The following is a 17,713-nucleotide window of genomic DNA, read 5'->3' on the forward strand; positions in this document are numbered from 1 at the left end:
TGACAGTAGGGATGGCCACGTGGATCTGGGGCTCCGATGATGGACCACCACAGCCTCAGAGCCCTGGGGGTCAAAATGAGCCAGTGCTCTCTCCCCTGGGGCTGCCTGGGCCAACCTGCGCCTCAACTTCTCTGTACCTGTTCTATCTCGCTGGAGATCTCCAGGGCCTCCCTGGCCGTCTTCTCTGCACTCCGGGCGTCCGCTGAGGCGCTGCCCAGGGCTGCTTCGGCCTGCTGGGTCTTGTCACTGGCATCTGCAACTCTCTGGCTGATGTAGGAGAGTCTCCTCAGTGCCTCTTCAGCTTCTGCCTTCCTGTCTTCCACCTGCAGGTCAAACTCTGAAATAAAGAAGGAGATTGCCCTGCAGATGCAAAGAACCTGGGAATGAGCGAGAGGGGCTGCCTGAAAGAGGGTCAGTACAGACCCGGGTGGGAGAGTGAGGCGAGGAGTACTCTTTCTTTTCCCAGAGGCCAGAGTTGGTCACGAGTCCCCACCAGGCAAGAGAATCAAGGCCCCAGGAAATAAGCAGGCAGAATCTCAGAGGCCCAAAGCTTCCATCCAGAGCCTTAAGTCCCAAACTGTCAAGGACAAGAATCAGGAGCTAGGTAGAATGGGCACAGAGGGACTTTCAATGAAGGAAACTGGAAAAATTTAGGAATGCCCATCTTTGATTTGTTACTGAAGATGCTGAAATTTTAACCAAATCGGCAAGGCATCCCCCAAACCTCCTGAGGTCTCGATTCCATAACCAAGGGGGGCTCTGTCTTCTCCACAGAGCAACCATAGGGGTTCCATATTGGAACCAATCAGGTGAAAGAAAAAAAAAAAAGAAAGAGAGAGAGAGAGAGAAAGAAAAGAAAAGAAAAGAAAAGAAAAGAAAAGAAAAGAAAAAGAAAGAAAGAAAAGAAAAAGGAAAATATCTGTAGAGCAATGAGATGTTGGATCTGTGAGGAATCATGTCAATCATTTCTGTTGGGGTGTAGGAAGGGTATGTGAGTTGTCTATGGTCACACAATGAGCTCACCCAGGTCACCAGACCCAGCAAAGAGGGGAACTCAAACCTTCTGACATTTAGTTCGATTCTTTCCACTACTTACATTGGATATTAGTGAGTTTTTTCTTTAGAACAATATTTATTAAGCATCTATTAAAAATATCCCAGTCTACTCACCATGAAAGAGATGCATGAAGACTCAAAACCCATCAGCCATGACACTACCTTTAAAATACTCAGGTGACCTGGACCATGAAGCACTAACCTCTGAGGTTCTTTAGGATGTTCTCAACTTCATAAAAAGTGGCATTGCCCATACTTAGTGCTTCTTGGGCTCTGCTTTTAGCAAGGTTGGCACGGGAAAGCAGCTGATCTGATTTCTGTAAATAGAACAAGATTAGAGAAAGTACATTCCTGCTGGCAAAGTCACCCTGACACACTTCTCTTCATGACAGCAGAGTGCTGTGATTCACCGCACAGTCTAGGGGTGCTGGAGCAACCCCTCTACAACCTGGGATGGAGCAAACTTTATAAGCCAACCACATGGGCCACCTAAGGAGACTTCTAGTCCACCCACCCGGATGGGAATAGTCTTGCAAATCATTTTAAACTCTAGGTGCTTCCTGGAGTCAAGCTAATAGACAGACCAAAATTAGACCCAGGAGGCTTGGGTCCTATTCCAAGGGTTGAGTGCTGACTCAGTGGGTGGAGTTAGTTACATCAAGGTCTGTCTCACTTCCTCCCTCTGTGAGCCGTGGCACCGTGACCTTCCCGAGAGCTTCACATGGGTCTTCTTGCCATATTCTTCCCACTGTAGGCACTTGATACTGCTTATTGAACGGACGAATTAACAAAAGGATACCTGTCTCTCATTTTTTCCATTCTGTAAGAGCTGCTGGGTTTCTTTTTCCCAGTTTTCCAGATTGCTCTGCACACGCTCGAACTCATCCATATGCCTGGTCACCAGGCCAGAGAGAGAATCAGCTTTTTCTCTGATTCTCTTCACTTCCACCTGTGGGCCCAGAGAAGTGAATGAATCTTGCCCATTACCACACCAGCCTTGTTAGGACCTGGCACCAGTGTTTGAAAATAACCACAGGTTTCAGAAGTTAAGAAAACCATCCCTAACCATCCAGGCTCAAAGCTTAATAGAAATGAGACCCTGTGCCCAAGGGAAATCAGGCGGCAGCAGGGCCCTCGAGCAACAAACAGGTTTTGCGTGTGTGTTCCTTTGTATTTATTCAATTTTATCATTTTAGCTTGTAGATTCATGGGAACGTGTGTCCATGGAAATCACTGGGAGTGTTTTTTGCTGCAGGTAGAAAGTGGATTCTTCTTCACTGAATAAATTGGGAACAGTGAAGAGGATTAATGGCAGAAACGATGCAAAAACTTTTGCTAACAAAAGTCCTCTGTACAGAGAGATGCACCAAACTTTACAGTACTTCCCCACACATTCCAACAGTCCCCAGAACTAGGGAAGAGCTATAAAGGTTTTACCCACTAAAAGGCTCAGGATGAAAAGTCCAAGGGTGTAAAAGTTGGGGTTTAAGAATAAGAAGATGGATAATAAGAATCATGCATACTCTTCCTACTTTAAAGCAAGAAGGGTAAATGCTGTGGTTTGACTCTGTGGGGGCTGTTGAGGGCTTGGTCCCCAGTGGTGCTGTTGGAAGGCCGTGAAGCCTTTGGAAAGGAGGACTGACAGGGAGGTCCTTAGGTCATGGGGGTGCACCCCCACGAAGGATTGTGTAATCCTGCCTGTCCTCTTCTCTCTGTTCCTGGCTCAGGGGTGAACTTTTGCTCTGACACAGCTCCCTCTTAGTGCCATCTGCCACTCTTTCCAGAACTGAGCCCATGCAGGTACCATGCCAAAATCATGAGCCAAATAGACCTTTTCTCTCAATATGATAGTTGCTTCAGGAATCTCACTGTAGTAACGAAACGCCGGCTAATACTGTGAACATGGAGAAGAAGCTGAATGCGTTGAACAATATGATGGAATCCCTAGAGAAGGAAGCATTTTTGGCCCTTCGTAATCAAGCACACAGGCAAGATGCCCTCACCTGAAAGGACCGATCATCCACTATCTGAAGCCCAGACATGGAATCCAGAAGGCCGAGACTGTGTTGATAAGACCTATCCGCTTCCATGTCAGTTTGGGTGGCTTCCCTTGACAACTGCTGGGCCAGGGTCTTAGTTTTCTCCAATCTGTGGGGAGGAAGAGAAGAGAGTTGAGGGGAAAGAAGGACTTTCAAAACTTAATTTTATTTTTCTATTACTGGGAATTGAACCCAGGGTCTTGAGCATGTTCTACTACAGAGTTACAATCCCCAGCCTTTTTAAAATTTTATTTTGAGACAGAGTTTTGTTAAGTTGCCCGGGCTGGCCTCAAACTTGCTATCCTCCTGCCTCAGTCTTCTAAGTAGCTGATCTTACAGGAATGTGGTAAGAATCACCTCCTTTTATAAAAGCCAAAATCGATCCTGTTACTTTAAAAGTACATAATGAGAATACTCAGAATAGCCAGACAAGGTTACGTGTGAGATATGGGACCCTTGCCACAATCTAAACACAAGCCTCACAGTTTATAGAGGTCGGGGTGGAAAAATTCAAGCCAAATTTCCTAATTCCTGGTAGTATAAATACATTATTCTTCTATTCCTTATACCATCAAGCGGGTGTTTGCACATACCATTCATACGCTGTAGAGGGTAGTCATTTCTGCAAGTACGGCACTCTCTCAATCTAATCATAAATTTTACTAAGGTTAATCAACCTTCTTCCAGCCTTGAAGATATTTGCTTCCCCCAAAGTAACCAGCTCATTCTCTTGTCCCTCTTATTAACATACATTTGAAAAGAAGCCTGGCGCATTGTACTGAGAGGATCCAGGTTTTATGGGCCGCAGGGAGAACCCACTGAAACTTGCCTTCCCCTGAGTCCTTGTACCACAGAGCTGTCCAGGACGCCACCTCCGCCCCCTTCACTCAGACCCTGGTGGGCCAATGACAGCGCTTGTTGGGAATATTTCTCTGTTTCCCTTGTTAGTTGCTCCATGCTCCTGGCTGATTCCACATGGCTGAAAGGATGAAAAACGGAAGAATTAGTTTTCATAGCAAAAGGGCTCCTTTTCTGTTTTTCGTGTAGATAAAGGGAGAAGAGTAAGGAGACTGGTTTGGTTTTCAGAAAAAAACAAAACAAAAAAAAAAACTAAATCCAGATTCGATGGAATTAGAGGAACTATCGAGAAGCATGTGTTCTGGAGATTTTGCCTCCTGTCACAGGCCCCGTGGTCTCTTCTGTAGATGACACGCTTAGTGGAGGTGGGCCCTGGGGAGGAGTGGGAGCAGTCTCAGGGTGACAGAACATTGCCCCTGTAAACTGTTTTCTGCAGGGAGAAACCCCTGGATCTCATTTTGTCCAGGTCCAACTCCCTACTCCTTTGAGCCCAGGCCTGATAGGACAAGCTTGTGAGTAAAAGTCCCCCGTAAGCTCCGTTTTCCAGATTTTACAAAGTGATACTAAAAAATCAAAACTAACAACACCAGGGCTCTGGAGGCAGCTCAAACTATGAAAATCCAAGCCAGCCCCCCTTCTGCTGACTGAATTCTTCTTGAGATTAGCAGGGTCAGCCCCTGCGCAGCAGACCTCTAAGACACAATAGGATTTAAAGTCAAGGCAAGCACCGGGGAGCTGCCTGTTAGCAAGCTCCTGCAAGCTGGTCTCCAGGAGGAAGCGCCCTCTGTACACTTGCAGACACAGAGCAAACAACTCCTTGCTCTCCACTCCCAGGCTTGGTGTGGGACCCTAGGAGTCCCTGAAAGCTGCAGGATTGCCTTTTCCAAAGGCTGATTCATTTCACAGGCTCCGAGGAATCACATCGGACAGACACCAAAGCCATACTGTGAGTCACAGAGAAGTCTGGGAAAGAAACACTCTCACCCCCCAACTCTGGCCAAGGACCCCGTCCAGGGTCCACCTACGTATACTAAAAGCCAAGCAGTGGAAACATGGCTTCAAGGCAGGAGATGGCTGCAAAGGAGGCTGGAGGGAATGGACTTGGTGCTTGGGTTCCGAATACCCCACAGTCTCGTTCAAGTTGAGGTGCCTCCACTGCTGCTCACCTGTCTGCCAATCTTGTGGCCTCCTGAGCCAGACTTTTAAGGCCATTGGACCCCACATAGTGGTCTATGGGAGGAATTTTCTGTGGAAAAAGGAGATTTCGTTAAGACTTTGCATTTGACGGTGGAGCCTAAGCAGGTGCAGTTGAAGTGTGAGAACCACTTGTCATGGGCCACAGATTCACACCCTGACACACCGAGAGAGAGTCTCAATCCACCATGAGAACGCAGTTAAAAAAAAAAAAAGTATGTGTAGATAAGAACAAAGTAGAACTCCGAGTTCCAAAAAGTATCTATAAAGATAAGGATGCATTTAAAAATATATGCATGTACATTCTTATCTCTATATCAAGTCCAGTAGCATATAACAAGTTATAACAGCAGCTCTTCAGCAGTAATAGGATCATTGGGGATTTTTATTTCTTTTCTGTATTTTATACAAAAAAAAATTTTTGTAACCTTGGAATAAATTATTTTTACATGTGATTTCTTCATCATATTTCTATTTCTTGTTTCCTTTATTCATCTTCTACCCATCTGCTTATATTATTGTCACCATAGCTTTCTTTATTCAAAACAGAAGAGTGTTCAATTGAATCCCTCCCTCCTGCCACACTGCAAATTACATCATTAGGAGAATTGCTGTGACAATATTTTTCTTCCATCTGCAGAACTGTCTTTATTGGGCCACTTCCTTTCTTCCTGCCCAACTTCCTTCCTCCTTCACTCTCTCCCTCCTCATTCATTCATTCATTCATTCATTCATGCAGCTGATATTTGAAACCACTACATACCATGTTGTGGGCTAAGAAGGCAAATATGAGCAGAGCTAAAATAAATGAAGAGAACATGATGCATTCAAACAGGAAATTGTAGGAAGCCAAAGACACAAATAGGTGTGACTGTTGCAAGGAAGAAAGATCCCACTACCTGCCAGGTGGACCAAAAGCCCAGAGAGACAGAAAGTGAGCAGGGGGAGCTATTGGAGGGTCCCCCAAGCAGTGGTTCTGAGTACCCCAACCCAGCCAAACCTACAGTGGTTTTCAGGGAAGCTTCGCTTTCCACCAGGCTCAGGCGCATCTGGGTGACGAGCCTGCGGGTATCCTGGACTCGGTTCTGATACTGACTGCTCAGGGCCCGAATCCTTTCTGCTGCGGTCTTGAGGTCATCCAGGCGATTGCGGTAGCTGTTCCCTTGGCTCCTCACCTTGTCCAGCTGGCGACTAAGGGTCCTACTAACACCTGAACCCAGAGAAGAGGGAAGATCAGTGCTATTCAGGTTGGCCCAGAGCTATCTAAAATGATGGAGGGTTGACTGGCTCGTGGCGATATGATAAATACCCAAAAGAAACGCGCACGCAAACTGCTCTTGAAGATCCATCATGCAGGTCTCAGAGGAGTGTTACTGACAGCCCTTCTACCTGGGCAAGGGCTGGTGGACACACCTGCTGAACCAGTGTCCAAGGAAGAGTCTAGGACGTGCATCTAGCAATTCTTTCTAGACACCAGTCCTCTTCTGGCTAACGGGAAGTCAGTGGGCCTTTCTCACCTTCTGAGATCTGCGCTTCTCTCAGAATATCCCGTAAGGCCTGCTCCGCCTGCTGCATCCCGCCTTCCAGTTCTGATCCAGGTACTGCGGCGCCACCGCCACCCTGAGCCTTGGAAATCAGGGCCTCCAGGCTCTGGAGCTGCTGCATAAACTGATCCATCTGAAACCACACGGGAAAGAGGCTCAGAATGGAGGATGGAGACCACACCCAGCACCAGGTACCCAGGAGACAGCAGCGAACCACCCAGAGCAGCGAACCACCCAGAGATGCTCGCTATGTTCTGGTGGTTCAGTTTAGACTTTAGAGACTGGAGTCCTCTAGCTGTGTGGCCTGGGACAAGTCACTTTCCCTATCTACTCAATGGGGACAATAAACATAATGATACTGCCTCATAGAATCATGACTTGCACTACACGAGTTAATATTTGTCAAGTGCTTACAGCACAGCTGGAAGAAAGTTCTATGAAAGCTTGTTCAATAGACAACATTTAAAAGCAGGTTGAGTGTGTTCTACATTTGAAGTTTTGTTTGGGAATTTTATTCTTCACTCCAGAAAAAAAAATAATTAATAATAACAACAAAAACCTCAAGTCCATTCTTCTTTGGAACTTGGATAGGGGAATTTCTGGAAGCCACTCCTGTTTGCAAAGCCTTTATCCCCTCCTGGACTTCACTTATCTTTGATATGCTTATGCTTTTGTTTTTAATATTTTTTAGTTGTATATGGGCACAACACATTTATTTTGTTTATTTAGGCTTTTGTTGTTGTTGTTGTTTTCTAATGTGGTGCTGAGGATTGAACCCAGTGCCTTACACATGCTAGGCAAGCGCTCTACCACTGAGCTTTATGTTTTTCTGCATTCGTTTTGCAAGGGTTTCTATTAGAAAAATGTCTAGATGGAGAGTGGCATATTATAATGGTAAGAACTGAACTCAGAATCTGGAAGACAGAGTGGCATTTCCCAGTTCCAGCTGGCTCTATCACTTTGAAAAATAGCAAGTATTTCAAGACTTTCTTAGATCAGTGAAAACTGAGGCCAGAATATCTTCCAACTTAACTCAGTCATCATGATTATCAAACAAGACTATATCTATAGAAGGGGGCTTGAAAATAGTATATATAAGAAGTAAACCTATATTATTATTATTATTATCATCATCATCATCATTCAGAATCTTTTTAGTACAACAAAATTTACTGTTTTCAGTACTAGGAATTGAACCCTGGGGTGCTCTACCACTGAGCTACATACTGAGCTCTTATGATTTTTTATTTTGAGATAGGGTCTCACTACATTGCTGAGGCTGGCCTCAAACTCGTGATCCTCCTGCCTCCATCTTCTGAGTCACTGGGATCACAGGTGTGTGACATGGTGCCTGGCTAGTACAACAATCACAAAAACAAAGATAGCAACTTCCCATCCTCAGGAGACTAGGGGGTAGCTCCTAGATCCAGGACAGAACCAGTCAGTGGGCATATAAAGGTTCGATTCTGTGGGGTGGAAGGCGGTTAGCAGCAGCAGGCACACCTGAATCTTCACTTGATTGTAGCAAGCTGGACAGCTGGTTAATGCTTGTTGCTCACAGTTAAGGCCACCAAATCCTGGCTTGCAAACACAGCTGCCATCACTTCGACACTCCACAGGCTCCGAGCCCATGGGGTTGCAGTTGCAAGCTAAAGACAGAGACAGACAAATGGAGCATGCTCGTCAAACTCATCCCAGCAACTGAAGGTGTAGCCAAGATAGGAAGAAGATCAAGTCTCCAGTGGGGAAGAGTTGTTTGTGGCCCTGGCCATCCGTCTTGGGTTAGATTCAGTCCTTGGCTATGCCTTCAAGCACATTCCCAAAGTATGTAGACCTCAGAACTCACCTGCAAGTTTGTTTGGTGTGTGTGGATGAAAAGGTATCACGGTGGTTCCTCTCATTAAACTGTAAGCCTGTTGGATATTTTGCTGTCTTTGCTCCTAAGGTAAATAACATTTCTTCTGGGCCTATTATGTGTGAGATGTAAACATCTCTCTCTGTTTTACAGATAGGAATGGGAGCTCTGAGAGATTGAATAATCTGCTGCAGTGAGAGCTCAGAAAAAGCCAGTGATGTAGGAAATCTACACCATTGATGTAGGATCTGCCTTTGATGTAGGAAACAGTAAGAAAGTAGTACTGTTCTTCATTTGATCAAATTTATTGAGTACCTACTATATGCTGGGTTCTGTTTTAGGAGTCAAAAATAGAACACTAAGTGAGATACTGCTCTAATGACCCCAGTGATTCTATCTTCAGTGCTCTCAAAATACTGATCCTTGGTTTATACCTAAATGACTTAAAATCAGCATACTACAGTGATGCAGCCACATCAGTGTTTATAGCAGCTCAATTCACAATAGCTAAACCATGGAACCAACCTAAATGTACTTCAATAGATGAACGGATAATGAAAATGTGAGATATATATTCAATGGAATAACTCAGTTTTAAAGAAGAATGAAATATGGCATTTGCCAGTAAATGGTTGGAGTTGGAGAATATCATGCTAAGTGAAATAAGCCGATCCCAAAAATCCAAAGGCTGAATGTTTTCTCTAATATGCGGATGCTAATTCACAATGTGGTGGTGGGGAATCACTAGAGAAGACTAGTTACCTTAGATTAGGTAGAGGGAAGTGAAGGGAGAGGAAGGGAGGGGAGGTGGAGATAGGAAAGATAGTGAATGAAACAGACATTATTACTGTATGTATATATGTGACTGGATGACCAATGTGATTCTACAGCATGTACACTCAGAAAAATGAGAAATTATATCCCATCTATGTATGATTAATCAAAGTACATAAATGCATTCTACTGTTGTGTATAACTAATCAAAACATTAAAAAATTAAAAGTTTAAAAAAAACACTGATTGGGGGGTGTACTACCATTATTTGCACACACATTTGTGACTTCCTTACCACCACACAAGGACCTTGGGACCCGGGACTGACTTGTTCATCATTATAACCTTAGTATCTAGGCCTACATTATATACATGGTTGGTGCTTGATGATATATAGTTGAATGAAAACCAATTTCTTTGGAATTGTAAATTGTCAGTATTAATAACACTGAATAACTAGAAATACAGTGTTAACAGTGTGCTTTCTCATATGCCAATTTATTTTATCTTTCCAAACATTTTGAATTAAATATTAGTCTAACATATGAGGACACTGAGGTTCAGAGGGATTAATTGGCGAGATCAGCACAATGCACTAGGTATGTCACAAAACCGGACTTGAATTCAGCACCACTAGTGTCATCTAGAATCTTCTTATCACAGGATATTTTCCAGAACATCATAGCCAACTCTAAGTTGGGGTCAGGGCTGGTCTGGCCCATGAACAAGTCAGTCCTATCATGCTCCTGGGTGAGAAGGCCCCTCTGCAGAGAGATGCTCCGGCCTTTCCAGGTGGAGACTGTGGTGTGAGGCTCTTACTGGAGACAGGCTCTTGAGTTCTGCTCCTCAAGGTATCTGGGACCTTTGGGACTAAGGAGGGTCTGGGGCAGGCCTGCCCCTCTAGATCTGAACTTGCCTCTGAAATTCAACCTGTGCAAAGGAGAGCTGAGGACCCATCCTATCCGTGCTTTGATCTGAAGCAGTCCTTAGGAATGCTCGGCCCTGGCTACTGCTTTGAAGCTGAGCCTCCCTTGGAGGACTTTCAACAGTGGCCCTCCATCCCCCAGGCATGCAGACTTCCTGAGAGGGTCTCTTAAACTTCTCTGCAGTTTGCTCAGGCTTGGTCTCAAGTCATTCATTACTCTCCAGTAAGAGGTCTGGCAGCCACTTCCCCCTACTCGCCTCGGGATGGGGCATGGGACCTGGCTCCATTTTATCTCCTCTTCCACTTAGGAATGTAAACCTGACCTTTTTTACATCTCCCACCCAGCTTTAACCATTTGAGAGCCTCTGGCTCTGCCTTCCAGATTCCTGGGAGTCGGGGGGGCGGGGGGGGGAAGCAGTCTTAAGACCAACCTCTGAGGGAGAAAGGTGGGCTGTTTCTGGGACGGTTTGATCAGAAAACCAAAGCTGCATCATGACATTCCCTAGTAAACAGGGCCAGCTCGTACACACGTACACACAGACGCAATCTGTGTGTGGGGGCGGGGGAAGGGAGCGCAGTCCTACCTCGACACTTGTCTGCTGGGTTGGGAGCCAAAGGGTCCCCGAAGTAGCCAGCTTTGCACTGGTCGCAGTGGACGCCGGCTGTGTTGTGGATGCACTTCAGACACCTGCCCGTCAGCCGGTCACAGTTCCCAGAGGCACTGGGGTCGATGTTGTTGTTGCACTGACAGAGCTGACAAGGCCTCACCGGGCCCCGCTCCCCAAAGGGGTCCCCAAAGTAGCCATCAGCACAGAGTTCACAGCGAGCGCCTGGGAAAGAACAAAGGAACAAATGGCCAAGGCCAGACGGTCATCTGTTGGCAGCAAGACCAGACAGAGAGGCCTAGAGTGCGAGGCACCCCCAGAGAGCCAGGGAAACGTGCTTCTTCCGTGACCCCAGAACAGTACGGGTCAGGAGCAGGTGCATGACAGGGTTGGCACCACCCCGTCCACAGTCACCACAGACTGTGGAACACAGCGACATCGCTAGGAGGCCTCACTGGTTGTTTGGGGGAAAGCCAGTAGCAACGTAGGAGTGGTGAGAGTCTAGAGATATCACCAAGGCTGCTGCTGGGTTTTCTTTCAGACTGACCAGCACAGGGATGTGACATTGAAGAGGTGACTAAGATTTCCTTTTTTAAAAAAATGTTTTGTAGTTGTAGATGACATCATGCCTTTATTTTATATTATTATTATTATTTTTTTTTAATGTGGTGCTAAGGATCGAACCCAGTGCCTCACATGTGCTAGGCAGACGCTCTGCCATGGAGTACAACCCCAGTCCCTAAGACTTCCTTCTTTACTTTGGGTCATTAAAAAACATTTCAAACTATGCATTTGGTCAGCATCTTCTAACTCCCAACCTCCCAAAACAGGAGTCCATGTTTACTCCCATAACTGCGCTCTCTGTCCTTGCCCAATCCACCTCCCCTCTTCAGGGTATCGAGATAGTCTTATCTTTAGAATAAGCACATTTAGATTAACCCAAAGTCATTAAAATTTTTCTAGAAAATTCCTAGGAGTAGATTCTCTTAACATGGATTCACAGCACCAGGACAGGAAGAAGCTGGCTGCAGAGCAGGCCTGTGGTCTTACCAGTGACTCCGAGCGGACAGTTGTTGCAGACCACCTCCTCTGTCTCGGGCATCACCGAGCAGCTGAACCCATTGTGACAGGGGCATGGCTTGCAGCTGCGGGGGTCATGGGGATCATTGTAAAATCCAAGGGGGCAGTCGGCACACTCGATGTCAGGATTCTCATCCCCTGAATAACAATCTCCTGGGAGGCAGAAGAAGAATGGAGGGCCAGAGAAATGAGCAGGGTCAGAAGAGCAGGGGATGTGTGCAAGCCCACAGCCTTCCTTCCCAGTACCTGGGCACTGGCATTCACCCCTGCCCTCTACCAGACCTTGAATTTCAGCTTCACTCTTCTATGCTAAGCAAGGTACCCTGCCTCCACTATCCACCACTTAGCACTGTCCCTTGTCCTCTGAGGCCTGACACCATTGATTGCCCGGTTCATTGAGACCCCCACTTGCCTTTGATCTCCCCACACAATTCTTGGAACTTGATACCCACTCCCCCACTGCACTGAACCAGGACAGACAGCCGTTTCCTGTAACCTAGCACCTTTCTCACAACCTTGTGGCATTTCCTTAATGAAAAGGACTGAGGGTAATAAGGCGCCCTGTCCATCCTCCCCGACTCCAGCCCGCCTCTCCCTAATCCTTCCCCATCTCTGAAATGAGTTCAGGCATAGTATTCCTCACTCCGCTCTTAAGTTTCACAGGAGACTGTGGTCACCTGGCTGCACCCCCAGTCACCTGGTCCAGGTGTCATTTCACTCACCGGTGTCTGGGTCACAGGCCCCTCCCCCTTGGCAGTTACATGGAACACAGGTGCCAAAAGGCCCCAGTCTTGCTGAATCTCTTTTGTAGCCAGAAGCACAATCCTGGCAGAACTGTCCCTTGTACCCAACAGGACATACACAATGTTCAACCCAGGGTGCTGGGGCTCCAGAGACTGGGCGGGCTGAAACCAGGGTCACGTTGTCAATGTACCCAGTACCTGCAATAGACAGGAGAGGCTAGAAGTAGCAAGTGGTAAGGCTAAAAGATTTGAAATCAAGCCAGGCATGGTGGGCACGCCTGTAATCCCAACAGCTCGGGAAGCTGAGGCAGGAGGATTGTGGGTTCAAAGTCAGCCTCAGCAATTTAGTGAGGCCCAAAGCAACTCAGCAAGACCCTGTCTCTAGATAAAATATTTTTTAAAAGGGCAGAGGATGTGGCTCAGTGGTTAAGTGCAACTGGGTTCAAACCCCGGTACCAAAAATATAAAAAAATAACAAATAAAAAATATCTGAAATCAGGCCTCTCTAGATTTTATTTTTCTCCACTCCTGACAGGTGGTGTCACACAGAATTGGGACTAAGCACACAGGCTCTGGAGCTGGAAAAATCATGGTTTAAATTCCATGAATTAAACTCCGCCCTCACAAGCTGTATTAACTGGCAAATCGCTAACCTCTCCACAGCTGCATATCCTCCACTGCGCAAGAGAACGGTGCTATCTATCTTCTAAATTTGTGTTGAAATTAAATGACAGTGTACGTTGTAATGCACATAATAACAGTTCAGTAAATTGCTAGCAAACACCTTCTCCACTTACTGCCTTATTAGCTGCATTAGTGACATGGAAATGGGGCAGGCCAGCCGTGCTTCCTTTTTACAGAGTGCTAAAAAACACTGGAACTCTCTCTTATACAATTCCAGCTGGAACCAGGAGGCCCCAACATGTGAAGTTCAAAAAAGAGAATTAACAGGATACACGAGGATGTTTAAACATGGCAGCAGTAAGCACAATCCAGGAGGAAGGGTCAGATAGGAATGAACCCGTGTGCCCTAGAGCCATTTCTGAGCTGGAGAAATACACCCAGGTGTTGTAGCTTATTTTCCTCAACCATCAGCTTTCATGGAAATTCAGAGACTCTTATAACGAGGTGATGTCATCATTATTCATTTACCGGTTCTGACCTCTTTAAAAGAGGAATGTTCCCCTTTGAGAAATTTCTAGAATGTAAAAATTTAGACTTAATCAGACTCTGAGTGAAAACCATCAAGCAGTTTATCGACTTGTTTGGAGACAGCCCACCCTCTTAGAGAGCTGAAGCAAATTACACTAACACCCAAGAAGAGAGTTTCATTTCTCCCGGGCCCTTACTGTATTCTCCATACGTAGCTCGGATCTGAAGGGCTGTGAGGTTCCGCAGTAACCTTCGAAACTCAAAATAGCTCAGCTGGGGGCTCCAGTTACTGCTTGGATGTTCATTTAATCTGCGTAATTCAAAATAAAAATCTGTAAAAATCCAACTCATATCACATCACCACCTGATACAAATCATGCCCAAGAATGTGGGAACAGCTAGGGCCCTTGGTAGTCCTGCTTAGGGGATGCGGGACTATGAGCTTTATCTCTTCCTAAGCAGGAACTTAGAGCTTTCTCCCTCCATGGGGAGGTCAAGTCTGCAGGAAGTGATGGAGGGCAGATAGCGGGCAAAGTCAAGCTCCAGGGGTCATGCTGCCTGAAGCAAGGTTGGTCCCAAATCCTCAGACACCACACTGTATTCTGGGCCGTGTAGAACCTAAATTAGAAACATCTTTGGGTTCCAAAAGTCCTGACCCTCAAGCACTACCATTCGTTCTCTGTTTTGTTTTATTTGAATGACTTGTCATCTGAGCACATTTTACTTACTCCTTTCTAGAAGTTTCCATCTTCTACTTTGTCCACCATCTAATACATCTAATACTTTCCCATCTTCTACTTTGTCCACCATCTAATACATCAGAGTGTCTCACTGCATCCTGTCACTAGTCCCTGGACTATTCTTTCTAGTTAGGTTTTGTTTGTTAGTAGAATATGCTTCTAAGAGCAACCCCTACCCCTTTTTGTTTCATTCACTGATTGCTTTAACAAAAGTTGACTGTGCACTTGGCTTGTGAGGCTGCAGGAAAAGACAACCAGGGAAATGACCAGCATTCAGCTGGGGGAAGTTGGTGGGCAAACAGTTATAAATCTCTGGGGTGAGCGTGATTACAAATGCACGCACAGAAGGCCACGGACACACACGAGGAGCTGTAACTTCACCTGGAATGCTGAGAAGGGCAATACCAAGGAAGAACAGGTAAGCTGAATCTCAAAGAGAAAGTTCACCAAGCCATGAAGGGTGGAGTAGATATTCCAAGGAGGAAAATTGAGTATGTACTGTCAGAATAAGGAGCACTGGGAAATCTAAGTGCCCACCTTGTGGGGTATGTGCTCTGGGTCTTCCTTTCTCCATTCCTAGTATCTCTGCTCTGGGCCACCAGCCTCAGGTAAGCCACTGTGGATGTCTTCTGATGGCCCAGTGAAGGACCCTACCTGAGCTGCCTTCCACATGGCATCTGCTCCTCTCTCACACCTGACATTTCTCAGCATACACTCTCTCAATGGCTTTCTACCATCTTTCCAGCACAGGCAACTCTAAGCATCTTGATAGGCAACACCACCACGATGGGTCCATTTTCAGCTTCTTCCACCTCATCTGCCCACCTCCCCAAACCACTCTGTGTCCCTGCCATAAGTCTCTCTTGCCCCCTCTTATTGCAGCTTTCCACAGCCCCAAGATCTTCACATGTGGAGGTTGTTTGATAATGTTTCTTGCTGGCAAAATCCCAGGCATCTTTTCATTCTCGGTCTCTTCCTTAAAGCTTTTCTTGGCTCTTCTAGATAGAATCAGGCCCTTTCCAAGACCCCATGAGCATGTTCTACCACTAAAGCAATTGCCATACTCTTTTATGTCTGCCTGCTTGCCTCATTTATTTATTCCCGTGGTGCCAGGAATGCAACCCAGCACCTAGTGCACGTCAGGCAAGCACTGTACCACTGAGCTACGCCACCAGCCCTTTAGGTTGGCATTTTGATGTGTTCCCTGGCCTACTAGAACAGGAGCCCTGTAGGACGAAGACCACGTTCCATCTTTACTTCCCAGCCTCTAACCCAGAACTGAGCACTTACTAGGCACAGCTGCCTTCCCTGACCTCTCTGAACACGCCAGTGGAAATCCTCATTGTATAAGCGCAGTCTCCACGGACAGCACCGTCCAGGGCCCCACGCGACCTCATTCTCAGATCTCATTCCTCACTGCCCCCCCACTTCGTGCTTCTCATCCACCAGGAATTTCCTAAATACGCAGCCTTCCTCAAGCATGGTGTTATGGTTTAGATTTGTGGTGTCCCCCCAAAGCTCATGTGTGAGACAGCGGCAGAAAGTTTCGAGGTGAAATGATTTGGTTATGAGCGCCTCAACCTAACTGAGGCATTGATCCAGGGACAGGGATTACCTGGGTGGTTGCTCTAGGCAGGTAGGGTGGGACTGGAGAAGGTAGGGAGTTGGGGGCGTGCCCTTGGAGTATGGCTTTTGTCCATGTTGGGGGGAGCTCTCTCTGTTTCTGCTCCCTGGTGCCATGTCCTGAGCCGCTTTCCTCCACCACACCCTTCCACCATCATGTCCTGCCTCATTTTGGGCCCTGGGGAATGGAGCTGGCTGTCCATGGACTGCGAACTCTGAAACTGTGAGCCCCAAATAAACGTTTTTCTCCTCTAAATTGTCCTTGCCAGGGCTTTTGATAGAAGCAGCAAAAAAGCTAAGACACCAGGTATTTCCTCCTCCTCATTAGCCCCCCCCCAGCTTCTCTTTCCTTTGAAGCTGCTCTGCACACTGTCCTGCCTTCTCGGGAAGCTCCCTTTGATCTTCTAATGGGGGGCAGTTGTGCCTCCATGTGTGTTCAAAGCACTTGTGCTCACCCTGTCTCTCTCGGCCACTTGACAGTCTGCCTTGCTATCGTCTGTTTATTTTCTCTCCCATTCGCCGCCAGCTGCTAGAGGGAAGGAAGCACGCCCTGTCCTGATCCCACACCCGCCTGCGAAGCCAAATGTGCTCAGAAAAGCTTGTTGACCGAATGAACAACTGAATGGATGAAAAAAGGGGTTGGACGGCAATCACAGTTCGCTCTCTTCCACCCACTGGAGAGCTCTCTTTTCACCTGAACACGTAAGTCTTGGTGATTCCACAAGGCAGCGTCTTGCTGAGGGGCATCAAGGGAGCTCTGATCCGCAGACCAGCGCCTTCCAGGATCACATCATGGGCAGACGGGTGTCGGCCTCCCCGGTCCACACGGTAGTCGAAAGACAGGCTTTGCCCATAGCTCACCTGCTGATTCCCAAGAAATTTGGCTGTGAAATAGAATTTTTAATAAGATCAGTTGGGAAGCCGGGAAGGTAAACCCATTTCCAAGTCTGCATCCATGTGGGTGACCTCTCATGGAGTCTCATGTTACCCATCCCACACCCCCAGGCCACCCTGACGGAAGTCAGTGCCCAGCATTGGACATGATCATACCATTTGGGCTATGAAACAGGGTTCATTACTAAAACACTACAAGGGGCCGACAATTCCATCTATTAGAGGGTCTACAGCCGGGTTCTTATGACACACAAGACCCAGGTAAATCAGCAAGAGTGCCATTGGCTACATAATGCCTTGTGGTTTACAGAAGCCTTTCATGAACATCATCACATTTGATGCAATAGTTCTGAAAGGCTGGTATTCCCATTCCCATTTAATAGTTAAGAGATCTTAAGTTCAGAGAGGTTAAAAGAACAGCTCACCCAGGAATCACTTTTTGGCCAAGGATATGATCAGAACTAGAATTCCAGTCAGAATTCTTCTACCCAGACACAGACCACTGACTGATATATGTGTCTGGATATATGTGTGTATGTATGTACATATTTGTACACAGACACATATATATTTATGTTTTACACATATAAATTTATATTTACATATATTACATAGAATATAATGTTATACA

The 17,713-nt window shown here is 46.4% G+C and overlaps 1 protein-coding gene across 1 annotated transcript in view; it reads right to left on the minus strand.

The window, feature by feature from the left end:
- Lamc2 (laminin subunit gamma 2) overlaps nt 1-17,713 on the minus strand; it is a 58,178-nt gene that overhangs the window by 5,953 nt on the left and 34,512 nt on the right. The window contains exons 7-20 of the mRNA XM_026392887.2: nt 16,883-17,072; nt 14,023-14,135; nt 12,653-12,871; nt 11,901-12,083; nt 10,830-11,075; nt 8,195-8,340; nt 6,665-6,824; nt 6,152-6,357; nt 5,120-5,199; nt 3,925-4,074; nt 3,060-3,204; nt 1,856-2,005; nt 1,259-1,373; nt 138-337 (exon numbers count right to left, since the gene is read on the minus strand). Coding sequence (XP_026248672.2) covers nt 138-337; nt 1,259-1,373; nt 1,856-2,005; nt 3,060-3,204; nt 3,925-4,074; nt 5,120-5,199; nt 6,152-6,357; nt 6,665-6,824; nt 8,195-8,340; nt 10,830-11,075; nt 11,901-12,083; nt 12,653-12,871; nt 14,023-14,135; nt 16,883-17,072 — 2,303 coding nt within the window. The remainder of the gene's footprint in view (nt 1-137; nt 338-1,258; nt 1,374-1,855; nt 2,006-3,059; nt 3,205-3,924; nt 4,075-5,119; nt 5,200-6,151; nt 6,358-6,664; nt 6,825-8,194; nt 8,341-10,829; nt 11,076-11,900; nt 12,084-12,652; nt 12,872-14,022; nt 14,136-16,882; nt 17,073-17,713) is intronic.

The sequence above is a fragment of the Urocitellus parryii genome, chromosome 9 (assembly GCF_045843805.1).
Source record: "Urocitellus parryii isolate mUroPar1 chromosome 9, mUroPar1.hap1, whole genome shotgun sequence".
Classification (NCBI taxonomy): domain Eukaryota; kingdom Metazoa; phylum Chordata; class Mammalia; order Rodentia; family Sciuridae; genus Urocitellus; species Urocitellus parryii.